Raw genomic sequence first — 23,846 nt, forward strand, 5'->3', positions numbered from 1 at the left:
TGCATTTATATCCATGTGCATTTTTTACCTTTTACTTTAAGTATTTCTTTTAAGTATACATAAATAATACGGTATATTGTATGATTTGGGATAACCCTCTATAAAATAGGATTACCCTAATTTTTTTACCACATACCCCTTATCCTTTCAATTTTACTCTTTACATCAAAAACCCTCCTTCTCCTTCTTCCTTCCACCGACAATGTACCACCATTACAAAAACAATCCATCTTCATCTTCCCATACTTTTAGATTTGAAGAAAATTTTGCCAAACTCAAATTATATATCTCCTTAATTATGGGTTTGGTGGTCCTTCTTGTAGCATTAGGAATTATAATAATTATGAAGAAGTAATTTATTTTGAAGAAGAAGAAACAAAATGCACATGATTTTCTTTGTCATATTTTCTTTTGTTTGTTAGTGCATTTTGTATGATAAATTGTACTAATATATTATGTAAATGCTATTTTTTTTACCCTCTTTAGCGTTTATTGTCTTTAATTTTTTTTGTTCTTCTCCTTATTATTATTATTATTATTATTATTATTATTATTATTATTATTGTTATTATTATTATTATTATTATTATTATTATAATAATTATTATTATTATTTCTCTTGTTCTTGATTTATTCCTATATTTATTATCTACAACAAATTCATAACAACAAACCAAGGGGGAGAAGATTATGAAATTAAAACATCATAATTTTTTCTAATGGTTTATTATTATGAAAATATAAGAATTATTGCATTGTCATATAATTATAAAACAATTATATATTATGTAGCAAGTATGTTAGAAATTACCAAAAGACTATTCAACATATTAGACTTAACTGGACAAAAATTCTTAGAATGGAAAGAAGATGTCATCATGAACTTAAAAGCTCAGTGACTTGAACATACTGTATTGGAAGTAAAAGAAAAGGATCCATTAGATGGAACTCAAGCTACCAAAATAAAGGTAGCTACAAATCAAGAAAAGGCCAAAGCCTTAGTCCTCTTGAGGCACCATATTCATGATAGCCTTAAATCTGAATATTTATTCATAAAAGATCCCAAAACATTGTGGGACTCTCTTGTTGAAAGATTTCATCACCACAAAAGGGTACTTTTTCCAAAAGCTAGCCATGAGTGGAAAAATTTAAGATTTTCTGATTTTAAGACTCTCAGTGAGTACAATTCAACATTCTACCGAATTGCATCAATGTTGAAATATTGTGAGCACCTGGTAACTGATGCAGAAATGATTGAACTCACATTTTCTAATTTTCATCCATCAAACATTATTCTGCAAGAACAATATAGGGAAAGAAATTTCAAAAGATATTCGGATCTGAGTGTAGTACTCTCGCTGCTGAACAACATAATGATCTTGTTTCGAAAAATCATAATATGAGACCTATTGGATCTCAAACTATACGTAAGACACACTCTACTAAAACACATGCGCCTGAAGCACATGCTGTTGAAAATAAAAGGCCGTGGAAATTATAATAACTGTGGTAGAGGACGCGAAAATTTTCGAGTAAGAGGACAAGGACAAGGTCGTGGAAATTTTAATGGACATGGTAGAAAGTTTCAAGGATTCGGTAGAGGCCACTTTTCCCAAAATTATCAAAATGATCATTACAATAATAATTCTTGAAGGGGAAAACAAGTGGGATATAACAATAAAAATAGCCATCAAGAAGGAAAAGAAAGTATTTGTTACAAATGTGGCATGACAGGGCATTGGGCACATACATGTCGTACTGCCAAACATTTGGTGGAGCTGTATCTAGCTTCCCAAAAGAAAAAGGGAAAAGGTGTGGAAGAAAACTTTAATGAAGCAAGCACCTCAATGCCCAATGTCGATCCTTATAATAAAGCAAGCACGTCAATGCATAATCTTGACCTTTCAGACTTCTATTTAAATGGCGATGAAAATGATAAAGAATATGATGAAGATATTTGAATTTTTCTTAACAATGTTGTGGTGCTTATTTAGTTGTATTTCCTTTTTATATGCAATCTCCTTTTTATGTATTGATATCATCTAACGTTAATGAAATTTTATTTTAACTATCTATTTATTTAATATGAAGATATGGATCAGTTTGAAAATGGATTCAAATATCAATGCCTCCTAGATAGTGTAACAACTCACACTATCCTAAAGCACAAAGAATACTTTTCTGAGTTAAAGATGGTGAAAGCAGATGTCACCACAATCTCTGGAACTACTACACTAATAGAAGGATATGGAAAAGCTCAAATAATACTTCCTAATGGGACAAAACTAGTAATTAATGATGCTTTATATTCGAGTAAATCTCGACGAAATCTCATAAGTTTCAAAGATGTACGCCAAAATGGTTATCATTTAGAAACAATGACCGAAAATCATAATGAACATTTATGCGTCACATCTGAAAAATGTGAAAAGCATTCATGAAAAATTACCAGCATACTCATCGGGATTATATTGCATTAATATAAAACCAGTTGAGATAAACATGGTGTCTAACCAGAAGTTAGATAATAAAGAAATGATGAATTTATGGCATGACCGATTGGGTCATTCCGGTGTGGGAATGATGCGAAAAATTATTGAAAATTCAATTGGGCATCCAATGAAGAAAATGAGAATTCCCCAGCCAAATGAATTATCATGTTCTGCATGCTCACAAGGAAAATTGATAATTAGACCATCTTTAAATAAAATTGCTACTGAAACTCCTAAATTTCTGGAAAAAATTCATGGAGATATATGTGGGCCAATTAATACTGCTTCTGGGCCATTTAGATATTTTATGGTATTGATTGGCGCCTCAACACGATGGTCACATGTAAGTCTCCTACAAACTAGAAATGTGGCATTTGCGAAATTACTTGCTCAAATCGTTCGATTGAGAAATCAATTTCCAGATTACACAATTAAGCAAATAAGCCTTGACAATGCCGGAGAATTTACATCTAAACTTTTAATGATTATTGTACGTCAATTGGAATTGACGTAGAACATCCAGTAGCTCATGTTCATACTCAAAATGGTCTGGGTGAATCATTGATTAAAAGACTCCAATTAATAGCAAGACCACTATTAATGAGGTCGAAATTTCCTTCATCTGCATGGGGCCATGCAATAATACATGCATCAATAATACATGCATCGTCATTGATAAGATTAAGACCAAGTGCTTATCATAAATATTCACCACAAAAATTAGTGCATGGTCGAGAACCAAATATATCACACTTGAAAATATTTGGATGTGCAGTATATGTCCCTATTGCACCACTCCAACGCACAAAAATGGGTCCACAAAGAAGGATCGGAATTTATGTTGGATTTGAATGCCCATCAATTATCAAATATTTAGAACCAATGACTGGTGATTTATTTAATGCTAGATTTGCAGATTGTCATTTTAATGAGACAATATTTTCATCCTTAGGGGGAAAGAAAGTGGACCCAAATAAGAAGGATATATATCTCTCATGGAATGCAATGCATTTGAAAATATATGATCCAAAAACGAATGCTTCTGAACAAGAAGTTAGAAAAATTGTCCATAATCAATATATTGTAAACAGATTACCTGATGCATTTGTAGAAACAAAGCAAGTGACAAAATCTTATATTCCTGCGGCAAATGTTCCGGCACGAATTGAAATTCCCACTGATAACAAAGCCACTGAAAATGAATCTATTGCACGCCGGAAGCGTGGAAGACCACTTGGTTCAAAGGATTTGAAACAAAGAAAATCCAAAAGGTTGAATGAAATGGCAAATGTTATCAATATTACTTCTTCAATGAATTGTAAAGAAACAAGTTTTGGAGATGAGGATGAAAATCTCAAAGAAAAAGAAAATAATGATATCAAAAATAACAATGAAATTTCGATTAATTACATTTCAACTAAAAGGCAAATAAATCGAAAGAATGTTATTGTTAATGATGCACTTGCTCATTCAATTGCCACCGAAATAACACTTGATGAAAATGATATAGAACCAAGAACGATACAAGAATGTCGGCGTAGAAATGATTAGCCAAAATGGAAAGATGCTATTCAAGCGGAATTAAAGTCACTTGAGAAACGAGAAGTTTTTGGAAAAATTACCCAAACACCAAATGGTTTTTGTAAGAAAAAGAAATGAAAAAGATGAAGTAGTTAGATATAAGGCACGACTTGTAGCACAAGGTTTTTCCCAAAGACCAGGGATTGATTATTAAAAAACGTATTCTCCAGCAGTAGATGCGACTACACTAAGATTCTTGATAAGTCTAACTGTCTCAAACAGTTTGCAAATGCGACTTATGGATGATGTGACCGCATATTTATATGGTTCACTTGATACAGACATTTATATGAAAGTCCCTGAAGCACTTAAGTTGCCAGAAAACCACCAATCACGAGAAATGTTTTTCCATAAAGCTGAAAAGGTCACTTTATGGACTAAAACAATCTGGAAGAATGTGGTATAACCGTCTTAGTGAATATCTCCTGAAAGAAGGATTCAAAAATGATCAAATCAGTCCTTGTGTATTTATTAAACGGACTCAATCAGGATTTTCTATAATTGCAGTTTATGTTGATGATTTAAATATCATTGGAACTCCCAAAGAGCTTGAACAAACTGCAAAATATTTGATGAAAGAATTTGAAATGAAAGATCTTGGGAAAACCAAGTTTTGCCTTGGATTACAAATGGAGCACTTAAGGGGTGGAATCTTTGTGCACCAATCCAACTATACAGAAAAGGTCCTAAAAAGATTTCATATGGACAAAGCTCATCCGCTGAGCTCTCCAATAATAGTGCGATCATTAAAACCAAAAGATGATCCATTTCGACCTTGTGAAGAAGACGAGGAGATTCTTGGCCCTGAAGTGCCATATTTAAGCGCAATTGGAGCTCTGATGTATCTAGCTAATGATACAAGACCTGATATTGCTTTTGCTGTTAATTTATTAGATAGATATAACAATTCACCAACAAAGAGACATTGGAGTGGGATAAAACATTTGTTGCGCTACCTTCGAGGAACTAAAGATCTGGGACTATTTTATCGATCAAAGCAAGATGCTACTGTTGTTGGATATGCAGATGCTGGATACTTATCAGATCCCCATAAGACTAAATTACAAAATGGATATGTATTCACATATAGAGGTACCGCAATATCTTGGAGATCCACGAAACAGAAACTGACAGCTACATCATCAAACCATGTAGAATTGATCGCCCTTTATGAAACAAGTAGAGAATGCGTTTGGTTAAGGTCAACAATTGGTCACATTCAAGAAGAATGTGGGATAAACTCGATAATAAATTCTCCACCTGTAATCTTTGAAGATAATACCGGGTGTATTGAACAAGTTAGTGAAGGCTTCATAAAAGGGGATAGAACCAAACACATAGCACCAAAACTTTTCTTTGCACATGACTTCTAGAAATAGAAAATTGTAAAAGTCAAACAAATTCAATCAAGTGAAAATCTTGCCGATCTATTCACAAAGTCCCTTCCATCAAAGAGATTCGAACAACTTGTATATAAAATTGAAATGTGTTATCTACGAGATATCTGTTGAACTCAAGGGGAGAATGATACTCACTGCACTCTTTTTCCCTTCGTTCAGGTTTTTATTCCATTGGGCTTTTCCTGACAAGGTTTTTAACGAGGCATTATTAAATAGAAATATTGTAATAATATTTTATATTTTTTTTTACATAATTAGAATGCATTCAAGGGGGAGTGTTGAGATATAGTGTGAAAGATAATTAATAAATATAGTGTGAAAGGTAATTAATGAATTTACCCTAATGTGAATGCATTCAATGTAATTGTGGATGAACTTGCCTATAAATATGAAAGTTTACCAATGTAAAAAACTACACCAATGAGTAAAACATCTTCATCTTCTAACTTTTACTCATTCTACTTCCTCCTTATCTTTCTAAGTTTTAACGGTATTTAGCTTTCTATTCAACCTAAAAGGCAAATTTTAGGCAAATAGGCTGAAATACTTGTTACATTTCTATTATTGATACTATTTATCGTTCTATTTTATTTTATATATTGCGGCTAATGTGTAATAAAAAAATATAGTCAAATGAAATCTTGTTTGAATTGTCTAATCGCATACTTTCATAATATTAACTTTTTATAATTTTTAAACGTGTATAATTTAATATATAAATACTTAAAATAATACATTAAATTATCTAAAAAATCAAATATAACAAGTAAAGTGAAAAGGAGAAAGTATGATAAAAGACTGTTAAATTGTCTTTGACTTGTTTTAGTAGATGGATATACTAGCCCACATAATTATTTGGTTTGTTAATGAGAGTTTCGAATGAAATTTTACTTTTTAACTTTATTCTCTGAATATAAGGGGTGAGACTTTCAATAACCCCTAAAACATATTATAACTTGCAATTGGTTCTTACAAATTTTATACACTAATTCACACACTACTTCGTCCCTTTTTTAATTAAATCAATTGTTCGTAATGACGTTTTTATTCGAAATTTTAGAATTGACTCAAATTTTTAGTGATTGGCAAATTAAAAATATTTAAATTTTAAATTATGTCATTTTTACTGTTGTTTTAAAAATACTTGAAATTAGAAATTTATTTTCAAAAATTTTAGTTAGGATTTAATTATTGAAATTTAGAATTTGAAAAAAAAATTATTCTCAAACACAACCCAAACTAATTCATAAATCATAGTGGTCATAGCATAATCTTCGGAACATAGGAAATAGATTTGATTACCAAAAATCATATGTATTTAATATGTCTAAATGAATGTTTTTATGGCCCCAGTGATTCTACTATACACACTTAAATTTATTTACATTATATTATTATATTATTATCCGTCATAATCTCGTCTGTAAATTTAATTAGTCTTTCTCTTCGCCTCGGCTATATATTTTTCTCATTATATATATATATATATATATATATATATATATATATATATATATATATATATATATATATATATATATATATATATATATATATATGTTTATTGTTGTTGTATTTCAGATTTTGGTAAGTTGTATGAAGGACAAGGATGTTAGTGGAGAAATGATGCCAAACTTGGTTTATACCTCTAGAGAGAAAAATATAACCCATCACCATCGTTTCAAGGCCGGTGCCCTCAATGCTTTGGTAAGAAATAAGAATCAATGTTATCATACTAAAAGTCAATATTATACGCTTAATCTTTATTTTTTCATCCCCACTTATATTTTTTTCACTTTTAAAGATATGAGCCTTATATTAAAATTGTGGAGTTCGTTATATATGAAGAAACATAAATTTAAACATATTACTATAATATATACTAGTCTATTCGTCTTTTAAAAATTATTATGCATACTTATATAATACACAAAAAGATTAATAAATTGTAGGACCATGTGGATTTTGTGGATTATATTAAAACAATTGAAATATGTTGATAGTAATATAAAAAAGTGTTTGAGACATCTATGAAAAGAAATCATAGCAAAAGTAAAAACAATGGACTATAAAAATTTTGTAATATTAGTAGTTTTAAAGATTACAACATTTATTAAAGTTAATTTTCAACTAAAATTTCGAGGATAATAACACAATAAAAAAAATTAACAATTAATATCTTATTTACTTAAAAATATAAATTCACGGGTAGACCATAAATTTGTACGTAAGTTATCTTTTATGAAGGACAAGACCGTTATTAGGGAATTGATTATTTGCTGTAGTGTATTTGACAAGATGTGTATATTGATGAAAATCAGGTTTTAGTGTCGCTTTACTAAAGGCTTAGCTATGCAAACAAACACTTGTAATCACCCTAATACTACTACAACGAGTGTAATGGTGAGTCAAGGGTCGAAGCTCAAGGACAAGGCTTGAAAGACTCAATACTTGCTATATGGAGGTGTATATGAAATGTTGGGTTGCTTGAACTAAACTAATGACAAATAAAAACATAGCAAGAATTAAAAAAAAATTAAACAATGAAAGACAAACAGGGATAGATTAGATCCACCCTAGGAGGGTCGATATGGACACAAGATAAGCTAGGTCAAGGAAAATCGAACAACAATCAATCAAGACACTCAAAATGACGAGAGGAAGTTGGTGACCCTATAAATCACACGAACAACCTATTATCGCCCTATGTCTCCTAAGGAGTGGCAGGACAAGATTCATCGAATATCAAGCAAGCAATCATCATCAATCTCAAACCCTAACCCTAAACTTGAAGAACAAGACAAATCCTAAGGTTTTACTAATCAAACCTCTAAGAAAACTACTCACTCATGCTAATAACAACTAGGCAATAAGCACTGAACAAAGCTTTGAAATGAGACATGGATAAACTAAAGTGAAATCAACAACAGGATATAGAGAAAGCAATAAATGAAGACAATAATAATATTGAAGAACAAGGAGAGCAATAAATGAAAGCAAGAACAATAACTATTTTATGAAGTGCAATGAAAACAATGAGAGCATTAAATCAAGAAAATAAATGGCATCAAATCAATAAACAAAGGAAACTTACATAAACCAAAGTGCTTGAATTAAGAGAAAGCTTGAATCCAAAATACAATACTTGAAATGTATAGGAAAGCAATAAAGTGAAAGTTTTAAATCTAATTAGGGTATAAAAAGAAAGAAAACAATAGATTAATGTTCTAAGTTGAGGCAAGGAGCTTTCAAAGTAGGCATAGGGTTTATTACAAAAAATGGTATTTATAGCCTAAAGACATAAGGGAAAAAAGCCCTAAAAGATAGCCCACGAAAAAGGCTTGCGAAGAAATCGAGTCGCGCATTAGCAAGGCCATTCATACGAATGGGGCACTCAGTCGGGCGAATGAGGTCCATTCAACCAAATAGGAGATCATTCGGCCTTTCAAGCCACTTTTGAAGCGAGCAGACCAAGCAAAGGCATCCACTCGCTTGAATCATAGGTTGTTCGACCAAATGAATAAACAATTCGCCTGGATGGAGTGCATTCGGGCAAAACAACATCATTTGAGTCTTCGTTTGAGAGCTTTGTGTATCCATTCGACTGAGTGGGCTAGGGATTCAGTCGAACGAGCCTTTGTCTTTGCTCTTTAGCTTCTTTGAAGTGTCAAATGGCTTCCGAACTTTGCGAAGCCTTTGAAAATGGCTGGGGATGTGTGCTAAAGCTCCGATATGCACGTCTAACTTGTTGATAAGAGTGTCAAAACCTCAAACACATCGCACTTGACCTTGAAATGTTTGAAAACACCTGAAATGACCTTAAAACAGCTCGAGGACAAGATCAAGGCGAAGTCAAGTGTAAAGTACATAAAATCATTCTAAAAACGCGAAACTTGGCACTATAACGGTGTTGGAAACGTGCTCTAAAATAATTAAATACTTTAAAATAATTAATCTATTTTAGGTTAACTTATAAATAAAAATTGATCAATTTAATGTCAAAATTGATCACTTTTAGGTTTAAAGTAAAAATTTAATTTTAATTGATCTATTTAAGGTTTACTTTAAGTTGAAATTGATCACTTTAATGGTAGAATTGATAGGTCAAAATTAACTCTTTTTTTTTGATAATTTTGGCAGCTTTATTTTTCAATTTTTTGCTTTTAGGCATGCCCATATGGACGGTCTCAATAGCAGACCGTCGCTCTCAAGTTTTTGCGATATATTATACACTCTAACACGCCCCTTCCCACGAGAACCCTTGGGCTAGAAGTGTGAATCGAGCAGAGACTTTTCTCATACCTGAAGATGCTGAATATTCTACTTTAAATGAGGGGTAGTTAGATTTAAATTTGTGACTTCTTATCACGCTGGCTCTGATACCGTGCTAAGGAACTAACTCAACTAAAAGTCTAAGTTAATGGTTAAGGTACCAAAATATGTTATACACTCTAACTAGAGGTGTTCATTCGGGTGATCGAGTCGGTTTCAGATGGGTGTCATTCAGTTCAGTTATTTCAGATCGATTATTTTTCGGATGCGTGTTACGGCGGGTCACACTCGGGTCAGATCGGTTAGTCACGGTTCGGTTGAAGATCGGTTATTTGAGTTATCGGGTTAGCATCAGTTCGGTGTTGGTTGAAGTTCGCGTAAAGTAGTCAATCGGTTTCGGACTGTCATCGGTTAATAATTGGTTCGGTTTTACCGGGTACGGATCGGGTTCGGGTATTATTTTCCAGTAGAATTCGGCTACGAATTAAAATGCAAATCAATTAGTGATTTTTCCATTGTTACTTTTACTTGTGTGACTTTAAGTTAAAATTAAAGTTTTATCATTTTTCATCTAAATTGATTAAAAATAGTTAAATAAACATAGACCATTGATTATTAACTCTAATATATGAAACCATGTATGAATAAAATTTAATTTATTAAAATTTCTATTACTTTATTAGATTAACTAATAAGATGATTGAATATGAGTCGATCATACCTCTATGTTAAAAATTGGTTCAGGTTTATAGCATTTCGATTAAAAATTCGATCGGGTTAAGTCGGTTTTAGCCGGATCAAGTTCGGTTTTGAGCATGATTCGGGTCGGGTATGACTCAGGTCGGTCAATATTACGTTCGGGTGATCTCGGTTAACGGAGATCTGTTGGTTATAAAAATCGGTCGTAGTTTGGGTTTAATTTTACGATTTTCGGTCATAAATCGGTTCAGGCGCAACTTCGGTTCGGATAATGTCGGTTCGATAAACCTAAAAAAAACATGTTTTCGGTTCGGTTCAGATTTTCGGGTCGGGTCACATTTGAACAGCTCTAACTTTAACACTACATTAAAATTATGGAATTCATTTTATGTATGGAGAAATATAAATGAAAGCATATTCTTATTTCGTAGAAATTATTTTATATATTTTAAAGATTATATGTTTAATTATTATTGTTATAATTATTAATTAAAAACAATTTATATCAATCTTAATTTTACGTCTTGATATTTCAATATTTCTTATATTTTCATTACATGTCAAAATTCGTCTTTCAACCATTAAAATCTTATAAACAGACCTGCTTAATCGGTTGCTTTATGGTTATAGGTTCGTATATCAGCAACAATGACAAATGCACCAATAATACTAATTTTGGATTGTGACATGTATTCTAATGATCCACAAACCATCAAGAGAGTTTTATGTTACTTCTTTGATCTTGAAATTCAACCAACAATGGCATACGTTCAATTTCCTCAATTCTTTCATGGACTTAATAAAGGAGACATTTATTTTGGCGAACAAAAACGTGTTTTTCAAATCAACCCATTGGGAATGGATGGGCTTTCATGTACTGTAAATATGGGTACTGGTTCCTTCTTTCAACGTCGAGCCCTATTTGGAAATCCCTCATCTTGTTTTGGAACTGAACTTTTGGAACTTGGGCCGAAGCATGTTGTAAAAAAGCCCATAGGATCACAAGAAATACTTGAATTAGCTCATTCTGTAGCTGCTTGTGACTACGAGAACAATACAAGATGGGGCACACAGGTTAGTCATTCCATCTTTGATGTTTCTTTATTACTCTCTCTGTTTCATATTGTTTAAAATATTTTTTCATGAAAGTAGAATTTCAAACATAATTTGTTTATGGAATTAAAGAAGTTTATACTCGTCTCAATTTATTTTCGAGCATTTAAGTATATATTTTATATAAAAATTAATTAAGGCTCTATTTATACTTAAAAATTGTGAAGAGTCAAATATTATCAATATCGTGAAGTGATGGAAGTACGTGTATCATATTGACTTTATTCCTTTTCTAATGATAGAATCATATCATAAACATTTCTAATTAATTTTACATAGTATTGATTACAAAAGAATAATAAAAAGTAATCATCTTTGACATTCATTTTTATATAAACCTTATTGAATAGATCAGCTAGCTAAGTTGCTCCAAGCGATCTTTAACATTTATGTAGCATTCATTTTTATATAAATCTTATCTGTCCAACAAACCTTGTTGTATAGATTAGTTAGCTAAGTTACTCCATCCCTAGACATCTCAGTACCTCAATAGGTATACCATCTGACATAACCGCTTTCTTTAGCTTTGTTTTCAAATATAATTTTTGTGTTAATCGCATAAATTCTTTATTTTCTTCTAAGCGAGAGATTGTCGCGTCTCCTAAAATCGTTCCTTATTCTCTAGTAAATAGCTTGTCATAATACTTAATCCATCAATCATTTATGTTCTTGTCCTAAACTACGAGGTTTTATCCCGATTCCTTATACACATTAATACACCTATGTCATCGGTTTTTCTTTAGTTCCTCTTTGTCATTCAATAGATATCTTTTTTATACTTTTTAATAATCAAGTTTGTCAAAATACCTCTTTAAATGCCTTTAGTTTCACCTCTTAAAACTGCTAATTTATTCTTGCAAACTGCAAACTTCTAGTTTGTCAAAACACCGCTAAATTTTCCTAAAATCTCCTGAACTATTTGAAGGATGCAAGTTATCAACCTTTTTACCAAGTCTCCTCTACATTCGAAGTCATCTCCCAACCTTTAGTATTATCCTCTATTGATATCCCCAATTTAATCTTATGTTATTCATTGGTTGTTTTACCTTTTGTATTGCTTAAAGGCGAACATCTAAAATAAGGAGTTTATGTTGAGGGACTACACACCTTCTTAGGTTAAACTTACAATTTAACCTCTATTTATTATCCTTGTAAATAAGTTGTTAATTTTGGTAGCATTTACTCTAATTCTAAATGTCATAATCTTGACTATACGTCTTCTTAAAAACATGTGTTAACAACCCTTTTTGAGAGTGCAAGCTATCCTAAGTCCGCTAAGGCAACAATCATAATATATGGGCAAGAAGAAAATTTGGATTTGTCGTTTCAAAATTAACACTATATTTGGATAGCAAATTAGGAGAGAAAAGAAAGAAAGGAAAATGGATGGAAAGGAAGGGAAATGAAGGGGAGAGAAAGAAAGGGATAAGACTCCATTTTATTTGTATAGAAAGGAAAAGGAGGGGAAAGAAAGAAATTTTATTTTCCTTCCAAATCTTTCCTCTAATTGAGAAATTCGGATGTTAACAAAATGAAGGGAATGAATCCCTTCAAATTCCTTCCCTTCAAATTTTCCCCCTTCCTTTTTGCCATTCAAATAAGGGGATTTTCATTCCTTTATATCATTTTCTTTCTTTTCCCTTCATTTCTCTCAATCCAAACAAGACCTAAGTGTAGATCAAATTGGTAAGATTGATATGTGCAATAGTTACTAGGTTTAATGGAAAATTACTCTTTCTCATGTCAAATTAGTATCCCATCCCTGACCCAAATAGTTCATACAAATAATACTTAACAAATAGCCCTCCTAGGTCTCACCCTTACTTATTTAAAGCTAATCAGCCCTAAGAGTTGTATTAAATTGGCTTTCCTAATTCATTATTTTCTCTCATATTGTATAGAATTTAGATTACAATCTTTGGGTGTGTTTAGTATGCATCTTCTGGATCAAGTTAGGGAAACGGATAAGCAAATCCATTACTTTGCGTTTGTTAAGATAATTAGAAAATCATTTTCATTTCCTTTTGGTAATTGATTACTCCAATTTGTTTGCACTTTCAAAGCTCCTATAACACTTTTTGTAAAAAATATTTCGGTTACATAATTATACCAAAAAACTAACAACAATAACCCTTATCATTTCCCTTACCTCTACTTAAGAGTTCCCTTTCCACTTTTATATTAACACCTCCGTAAAGTGAAGTAGTGATTCATTGAACAACCACAAATAACTTAATATCAAATCTGAAAACTAGATCACTCATACTCGTTAACATTATTAACCAAGCCTCTACACATTTTATCATCTGTAGACAATAATACTTGTTATAATGCAACAAATTGACTTTTATACAGGTGGGCTATCGATATGGATCATTGGTGGAGGACTATTATACAAGTTATCGGATGCATTGTGAGGGGTGGAAGAGTGTATTTTGTAACCCTGAAAGACCAGCATTCTTGGGAGATTCACCAATAACACTAATTAACATGCTAAGCCAAACCAAGAGATGGATGATTGGGCTGCTTAATGTTCTTTTCTTAAGATACAGCCCAATCACTTTTGGTATTCACAAAATGGGCATACTCTCTGCTTTTACTTATACACACTTTGCTCTTACGCCCATTTATTGCATTCCACTAACCATTTATGCCTTCGTTCCTCAGCTTGCACTTCTTAGAGGAATTTCTACCTTTCCACAGGTATAAATTTCGAGTTATACTTATTTTTGTTATAGTTATTTTATATCTTACATTATAGTTGTTGATCTTGTTTTGTCTTATTATTTAACTATAAATTAATACCCCTATGTTAGGATTATTGGTGATTTTTGTTCACCAAGTAATCAAAACAAGATTAAGATAATTAATCTAGATTGTTAGTATAAACAAGAAGAGGGCAAAGTACCATTCTTGTGATTGGTTGATTGGGTATCAAGCAAGTACCATTAGTACATTGTACTAATAGGTAGTGAAGGCTTGGAGGTGCAAAACTTGGCTTTGTAAAACAAGCATTCGGAGAAGGACAAAGTGTAAGAGTTTTGGGGACCAAGGGACAAGTGGTAACACAAGAAAACAGAAGCTGTGTTGGGCCACTGTAGGCCGCTCAACCTGCACCTGGTCGAGCCAGGGTCGAGCAGGGGTCAGGCCATGCATCAGCTAGTTTCTGACGTGACATACAGCCTGCTGTTGTGTTCGTATACTGCTGCCCCCATTGTATTGTACTAAGTCCTGTATCTTTTGCCTATAAATACCTTCTCCTAGGAGCTAAGTTGCACCAAAACGGACACGGACACGGACACGACACGGGTACGTGAAAACGCCAACTTAAAAATGGCGGACACGGGGACACAAAAATGGTAATATAATAAATATATCAAATTAAAGATAAGTTTACAATCTTTCATTTGATATATGTAAATAAAGACTTTAAAAACATAAAACTCTCATAAAATGAAAATAAGTACCAAATAAACAACATGAGTATTTAAAAATAGTCATACAAACCAAATCAAAGAAAATCAAATAAATAGGTAAATTTAAGATTGTTATGAATGTACTCCACAATTTATCCTCCATTTTACTCCATTTACACTATCCGTACTCCCGATAACTTAACCCACTCATCTTCTTCAAACCCTCAACAAATTCTTACCCCAATTTGTTTTTCCTCTTTTGATCCAATTTCTTCTCAATGGGAATCGCTCCCTCCTCCTCCGCCACCCCTCTCACTCTTACTCCGCCATCCGCCATTTATTTCGAGAGACCTTCCTGTTCAGTCTGTAGCAGTGGGTGATAAACTAGCAGTAGTTGCGGGTACGACGCAGCATCTAGCACCCGCTTTACCGAAACCCTTGGTATTCGACCCATCTACACGGGTCTGGACTTATGGCCCATCCATCTCAGTTCCCTGAAGATGGTGTGCAACCGGATCACTTAACTGATCCTTATACATAGCAAATGGAGTCGGGTCTCATTTCTCGACGGACACAGCAAGATTCGTTGAAAAATGGAACCCATCAGCGAATAATCGGGTTCAACAGTGGGAAAACGTGGGGCACGTGTCCCTTCCGTGTCCTTGCCGTGTCCGCCGCGTGTCCTTGCCGTGTCCACGTGTCCGGGAAATTATTAAAATATTGGACACTTCGTTTGGCGTGTCGGACACGGATTTTTGTGTGTTCGTCGCGTGTCTGTGTTTGACACGTGTCCGACACGCGACACGCAGATCCAGGGGCACGTCCGTGTTTCATTGTAATAGAGCTACCTTCTAACCTATTTCTCACCCTATTAGCTCTTCTCTTCCTTATACTAAACCTACATCGTAATACCTATCACGTTTGTTATTTCTCTTTTTAACACATAATATAATCTTAGGCTAGATGGTGGATGTAGCCCATTGACTGGTGAACCACCTTAAATTCTTGTCTTGATTATTTACTTTATTTTTACCATTCATCACTAACTTGCATTATTTGTTTTCAACACTTAAGACACATCATAAACACCAACTTAACTTCATATTTTTGATCCTTGAGTGAGGTATATACCTCCCCTTTCATCCTATTATACCTATAAAAAAGAGTGCGTTCGTAAGGATTAGGGACAAAAGATTATAACATAATGAGGGATTTCAATTAAGTTAATCCTTTTCGTTAAGATGGTTTTTTTACAACGGTGTTAGAGAGTATAGAGACCAATGTAACAAAAGATTTTGAATCTCGATTCCCCATTGTTTTAATGCCATGTTTAAAAACGATGATTTCATTTAGAAATATAGAATTGGCTCAAATTTATTGTTTGGCAAATTAAAAATTTTCAAATTTAGATCTGGTTGAATTCCACTATTGTTTTCAAAATAGTTAATGTTGAGAATTTGATAATGACTTGCCAAATTTTATCATTCTCAAATTCTTCATTTATGATTTCATAATTGAAATCTTTCCGAACACAACATAAAATACTATATAGTGTCAAATATGAAAATCCCATGTGTAGCTAGCATCCACTTTTAATTCATATGATTCTAATGCGACAGAATATACAAAATTTCAATCATCAACTAAAAATTTTTTAAATTTCTTTTTTCTAATTTTAGTTTATATTTCAATTAGATGATATATATAAGAAAATAATGAATTAACTACTAAGATTGTGCAGATTTCAGATTTGCGGTTTTATTTGTATATATTCCTCTTTATCGGGACGAATGGGAAAGACCTCTTAGACTTTCTCCTACAAAAAGGAACCTTTGAAATATGGTGGAATTCCCAAAGAATATGGATGATTTGTGGACTTTCAAGCTATCTTTTCGGGTTCATAGAATACATCCTTAGTTCTCTTGGAATCGTGGTTCCTGGATTCGATGTCACAAGTAAAGTACAAGACGATGAACTGAAGAAAAGATATGAACAAAGTATATTCGAGTTTGGGGTCGTGTCACCCATGTTTGTTCCTATGACAATGGCCTCCATTATCAATCTTGTTTCCTTTGCTACGGGATTAGTTACAATTTTAAGACGAGGATTGAAAGAAATGCAAGGACTATCTCTACAGATTTTGCTTTCGGGTTTTGTGGTCATTAATTGCTGGCCACTTTATAAAGCTATGGTGTTTAGGAGGGACAATGGAAGAATGCCCACTAAAATTACATTGATTTCTACTTTTTTAGCTTCATTTCTTTGCTTGCTAGTTGCTAGTGGGATGTAATATAATAGGGTAAGTTTTCTAAATGTTTGAATTCTCTTATACTACCTCCATCCTTATGATGTTTCTGTTTCATTAAAATAATAAACTAATATAAATTAAAAAAAGGAAAATTTTATCTTTACAATAGTGGGAGGTAGAGCTGTTTAAATCTAACCCGATCCGAAAATCCGACCCGGAATCGAAAATGATCCGACCAGAAAAAATGTTAATTTTTTAGGTTTACCAAACCGGCATTATTCGAACCGATATTGCACTCGAACCGTTTGATAACTGAAAAGGGAAAAATCGAACTCGAACTGCAACCGAATTTTATAACCGACATATAAACATTTACCGACGTTACCCGAACTCAACAGTGATCGATCCGAGTCTATTCCAACCTGAATTATGCACGTAACCGAATGCAACTTGACTAAAACTGATTAAAATTGAACTGTTTTTAACCTGAACTGATACAAACTCGAACCGATTATTAATCAAACTGTTATAAATCCGATTTAACTTTTCACCTAATTTCAGCAAATTAGGTCCAATTTCAGTTTTCTAATTATGATTTTTTGAATATTTGAAAACTATTTTCTAATATTGAAACATTGTAAACAAGATTATCTATAAATAAATAAGATTCCCCATGATATTGATATCAATTATAAACCAATAAGCACATTACAAAAACCTTAGAAACATACTGAAGTGGAACAATACAAAAACTTAGATGTTTCTTCAACACTTCAACCTAGACTTATCTTGCTTTCTATTGCTAATTAATAATTATATATTTCATGTTAGTAATCCACCAATTCTTCAAGCTTTAAGCCCCAAAAATTTACATTCATCACTTATACATCCACCAAATTTAAATATACAAATATCAAGTTTTTTACCCCAAAAAATTACATCCATTACTTATACATCCACCTAATGTAAATATACAAATATCAAGTTTTTAACCCCAAAAATTAACATTCAATCAGCAACTATAAATAGTTATATATCCACCATAAAAGTATCATCCATCAAATGTACGTGAGTATGTCCACCATTAAATACATTCTCCAAAACGAAACATAAAAGTCGACAACGAGCACCAACATCTCTCAAGTACTGCTGCTTTGCTTGTGGTACCATATTTCAATCTTGAACAAAAACAAACAAACAAAGTATTACAAGAAAGTAATTCATTCTTATAAGAAAGATACAAAAAAGAAACGCCTAAAATTTTTGCTACCAGAATATGTATCACATGTCGGGTGAGATCATTATAATGCCTCTCAAGGTTAACAAACGCCACATGTTCAGCAAGCTACCAACATGAATCATAGCTAAGGGAAAATTCTAATCGCCTAAACCCAAGTAAACAAGGCTATTAGAAAGTTGCCTATAAGACTAACGGGCCGTTTGGTTGGGGTAATAATCAAAGGGAAAGGGAATGAAAATACCCAATTCCCTTTGTTGTTGTTTGTTTCTCACTTTCTATCATTCCCTTTCCCCCATTTTAGTTTTGGGTTTACCCCAAACTATTATGCTTTCATTGCCCCCCCCCCCCCCCCCCCCCCTACACGTTCCCTTTCCATTCCCCACTTCATTACCCATCACTTAAAATTTGAACTTTGATTTATGGGTATTCTTATAATTCGCCACTATTTTCACTTTACAGCCACCCCCTAATTAAATTGTGAATTTGCCCCTAGACTTTAAAAAATTACAAATTTGCCATTGGACATAATAACACTATTATCAACTAAATTAATAAAAAAACTATTAATAAAAAATTAAAAAATAAATAACAACTAAATTTTTAATTAATATATTATTATTATATTAAAAAATAATTAAACATTCAAATAAATTATTTAAATTCAAAACTAATTATTATAATAACATTATCATAATATAATATTATATTAAAATAAAATAATTTATTACAACATTTATTTAAATAACAATAACTTAAAAAATAAATTAATTAAACAAAAAATTTCATAATTCGAAATTTAAAAAAATAAAAAAAATAGAAAAAAATACCAGTCGCACTTTTTGTGCGACTGGTAATTTTTTTTTTTTTAAAATTGTTATTAATTTTATTTATATTATTATTGCTATTATAATTATTATTATTATTATTGTTATTATTATTATTATTATTATTATTATTATTATTATTATTATTATTATTATTATTATTTGTAATCAATAGAGCTAGAAAGATATTATTTAGAGTTATGTTTTTTTTTCTTCATATTACAGGAAAAGATGATACAAGTTAATGATATTTTTTAAAAAAATAAGTTTATCAAGTTTATCATATAATAACTAGTTATTTTTGGAAAAAATATAAAAGAAATTAAAAACTCATAATTTAATTCCTTAACTTGAACCAAACAGTCACAAAGAGAATCAATGAGCATTTCTTTTTGTTTCCTGAACACAGTCAAACGACTAGGCTAAATTAGAGGAATCTATTCCTTTCTCCTCCATTCCCTTTGCGCATTCCATTCCGATTCCCTTGTGCGAACCAAACGGCCCCTAAGACTCATGGATAACATTCATCCAACCCAATGGCTATCAAGTTTCCATGTGACTTGTAAGGTTAAATTACTTGTGTCCAGATTTCGTGTTTCAATTTGAGCTACAATCAGATCCATAAGAACCAACATTATTTGCATGGCAACAATCAAGTGAACAAACCATAACTGAGTACATAAAGTACACGAAACACGAGTTATAATACAATGATAATTAACTAACATTTATTTTAAAAGTAAAATACGTACCAGATTCTGAAGACGAGGATCCACTTGGACCCTGATCTCCCTTAGCATGCGATTCTGCATCGGGGACTAAGTCACTGCCAACAACTAATCCTACTTCATCAGGTTCTTCTTCATATACAAACAACCAATTACAAGTTAAAATCAAGGATTCAACATGTCTTGATAAAAGGGATGCTCTCCATCTATTCAAAATTCTTCCTCCCATAGAAAAAGTTGATTCGGATGCAACTGTGGTTATTGGAATAGCCAATATGTCTTTAGCTATTTTAGACATAATTGGGTAAGTAGTTTGTTGGTCTTTCCAATACAACAAAATATCAAATTTCGAATCAATATGCATGTGCAAAGGTGATTCAAGGTATCTTTCCACTTCCAATAAAATATTTGAAGAAAAAAGTAGTTCTTGAGAACTTTCAAAACTCTGTAAACAAACGATAAAACTTATGAAACTTATTAATAGTAAAAATATTATAATGGAAAGACAAACTTATTGAGATAAATAATAATAAATATATTGTTAAAAGGAGTTTAAAATTAAATAATACATACCTCATAGCCATCAGAATTACGAGAGCATGAACTAATGTGAGAACATGAACCAACTGATGCGAGATCTTCATAAGTAGAAGCTTGATGAGTTTTAGTAGAGCGAACCCTCAGAATTTGTTGATAAAACTTTCTAAAATGATGTTTTAGAAATGGAATCTTATGCCTAGGATCAAACACCGCAGCAATAGACAAAATTAAAGAGGAATCGCTCCAATATTTCTCTAACTTCTCAAACATCTCATTTCCCATCCCTCTAATGCAAGTATCCTCACTTTCACAAGCACGTAGTAGGTGGTATTTTGCCTTACAAACTTGTTCAAAATATAGATATGTAGTGAGATAATCTGACCCAAAAAAAAGATTAGTCATTTCATAGAAAGGTTGAAGTATAGAAGCCATGTCTTCAACAGATTCCCACTCACGGTCAGTGAGCTTCAAGGTGTAGTCAGGCTCAGTACTACCAAAGCGATTCACCGCAACACTATAGTCAAGAGCTCGCTTCAACATTAAGTATGTAGAGTTCATTCTCGTTACAACATCCAACCATAATTTCAGCAACGAAGGTTTTTCTATCTGAGATACAAAATCTCTAAACCTAATCATCCTTGCCTCGGATGAATCAATGTAATTGACATTATCAAGCACAAGTTTGACAGCAGGATCAATTGCTTTTAATCCATCTTTAACAATCAAATTCAAAATGTGCGCCGCACAACGAATATGAAAATGTGCACCATCACATGGAAAAGACGATTGACCTTTTAAACATTCTTGTAACAAGGGGATCATGGAATCATTATTGGTTGCATTGTCAACAGTCATGCACATAACCTTTGATTCAAGACCCCAATCCTTGATCATTGAATAAACAAGCTCATAAATCGCATGACCAGTGTGGGGAGGGGGGGAGGGAAATGACGAAAATTAAGAACTTTCGACTTCAAACACCAGTCCTTGTCAATATAATGAGCCGTTAAAGTCAAGTATCCACGAGATGTGCAAGCTATCCAAATGTCACATGTCAAAGAAACCTTGCTATCTAAATCCTTCAATGTTTCAAATAATATTTTCCTTAACTTAGTTTTTCCTCATGCACCATCGAGTGATTGTGGATCTAGATATGTTCTTCACCTTTGGATTCAAGTAACGATGCAATTTTCTTGTGAATTTGTGCTCAACCATGCTTAAGGGGTATACATGGTACATAATGGCCTCGGCTAAAAGAGAACAATATTTTCTCTGACTAAAATCACCAATGAGATCACCATTTTTAGTAAGCCATTCTTGGTAAGGTTCACAAGTCTTGAGATGATTTCTACAATTGGAGGTTCCATAGTGACCTTTGGCTCTATAGTCAGTATTCTTACAATGGCGACAAACAGCATGTAATGAAATAACAACATTGTCATCATCCTTCTCGGCCACTATGGTAAAATGATCCAAAACTGGTGAGGTACGCTTTCCAAGTCCTTCAATATCCTCTTGAAACTTACTTCTAGTTCTCCTTCGACCTCCAGCTAAAGAAATTCCACCTCTTCCTCTACTAGTTTTTGCACGCTTTGGTGGACGAATAGGACGTTGGAAAACTTGTCTAGGGTTCGGGTTCATCACATTCCTTGGAGTGGATACACTAGTTTGTTGGGATCTTAGTATCTCATCTTGTCGTTGTTGTTCAATCATTTGTAACTCTTCAAACGCTGTTAGTTTCAACAAAAATAATACGCATGATAGTATTCTATTTCAATATTGAACACAATGAAAAACAATGATAAAGTACACAAAACATATAAGGTACTTGAACCATTAGATTAACAAATTACCCGTGTTAGAAATATTGTCAAATTCAAAACCATTAGCTTCATTTGCCTCATTAACATTCATCTTCCTACAATTAAGAATGAGAGATTAAACAAATTCAAAACCATCTTCTAATTTCAATAGAAGTATTGAACATTGTTTGAACAAAATCATACACTAATATATCAATAGCATTTCTTGTTAAAAACAACAAACCAAAGAAGAAGATAGTCGTGAACTCGTGGTTATTCAATGTTTTACAAAGCAAATCTAAGACCATGCCCCTCATATAAAATTATTATAAAACTATATCTTGTTTGGCATTTTAAGCAGCCTACAAAAGAAAGACAGACGCACTGTTTTAGGATTAATTTGCTTGTAAGTCAATATAATTCATTTATAATGAACTTCACCTGTTTGTACGAATACATATTACCCAGAAAATGCAAACAGTCGTAGCTGCTGCTGGTGGTGCACGAAAATGCAGCAGCTACTGCTGTTTTGTAGGCGGGTGTAGCAGGGCTTTGTAATGCAGACAAATAATAGGCAAGACATACTTACACTCAATTATATCATCCAACATCAAAATTTGCTCATTTCAAAGAAAACAAATACAAATTACCCAGAAAAAATATGAACAAAAGTGAAATTACCTAATACGATTGGAATTCGGAAGTGTTCGTCAATGGTAGGCACGACGAAAGGACAAAGGCACGAAGCGTTCGTGAATGGCAGATACGATTGGAATTTGGAAGGGAAGAAGCTACAAGGCTGCTGGGCTGCACCTTGCTCCTGCGGGCTGCGGGAAAATTAGATCAGAAATGTGAAGTATTAGGTCTAGTTTTTAGTTATTTACTCTTATGAGAAAAATAATGAAGGGCTAAGATTGAAACCATTTTGAAATCAATGGTTGAAATCTAAAATTCATGTGGCATTCATAGTTGTATGTGTAGACTTAGTCAGAGACGGGAACAACAACATGGGGGGGGGGGGGGGTGAATTGTTGTTGTTACAAGTTTAAGTGTTTTTGCCCTGTTTTTGCAGAATTAAATAAAATAAATAAAGCTTAAACTTAGAGCGTAATAATGAAAGAGACAACACGATTTTTACGTGGAAACCTTCTAGGCCTAATTAGAAGGAAAAACCACGACCCCACGGGATTTCTAACTTCTCCACTATGTTTAAGGCAACTCATTACAATTACATTAAACACCTTGCTTCACTAGAAGCGCATCAACTAGGCCAAACTCTCTCTCAAATTGGTTCACTCAAAGCAACAAACTTAGCTTCACTAAAAGCTAAACTGCTCACTAACTTCACTCGAAGCTAACTAATTCCCCTTTAGACTCACCCAAGTCTAATTACAAATATCACTCAAAATCCCTTACAAAAAGGATAAAAATTCTCTAAAAATAAAATCAATAAGTTGCACAAGAAAATATTATAAATTAATTGGCAATTTT

At 32.7% G+C, this 23,846-nt stretch overlaps 1 protein-coding gene across 1 annotated transcript in view; it reads left to right on the plus strand.

The window, feature by feature from the left end:
• Nucleotides 1-17,789, plus strand: part of LOC130799521 (cellulose synthase-like protein G3) — a 19,621-nt gene extending 1,832 nt beyond the window's left edge. Inside the window, exons 2-5 of the mRNA XM_057662639.1 lie at nt 7,055-7,180; nt 11,075-11,518; nt 13,913-14,260; nt 16,715-17,789. Of these exons, the coding sequence (XP_057518622.1) occupies nt 7,055-7,180; nt 11,075-11,518; nt 13,913-14,260; nt 16,715-17,263 (1,467 nt within the window). The 3' untranslated portion in view covers nt 17,264-17,789. The remainder of the gene's footprint in view (nt 1-7,054; nt 7,181-11,074; nt 11,519-13,912; nt 14,261-16,714) is intronic.
• Nucleotides 17,790-23,846: the final 6,057 nt, after the last annotated feature.

The sequence above is a fragment of the Amaranthus tricolor genome, chromosome 14, assembly GCF_026212465.1.
Source record: "Amaranthus tricolor cultivar Red isolate AtriRed21 chromosome 14, ASM2621246v1, whole genome shotgun sequence".
Lineage (NCBI taxonomy): Eukaryota > Viridiplantae > Streptophyta > Magnoliopsida > Caryophyllales > Amaranthaceae > Amaranthus > Amaranthus tricolor.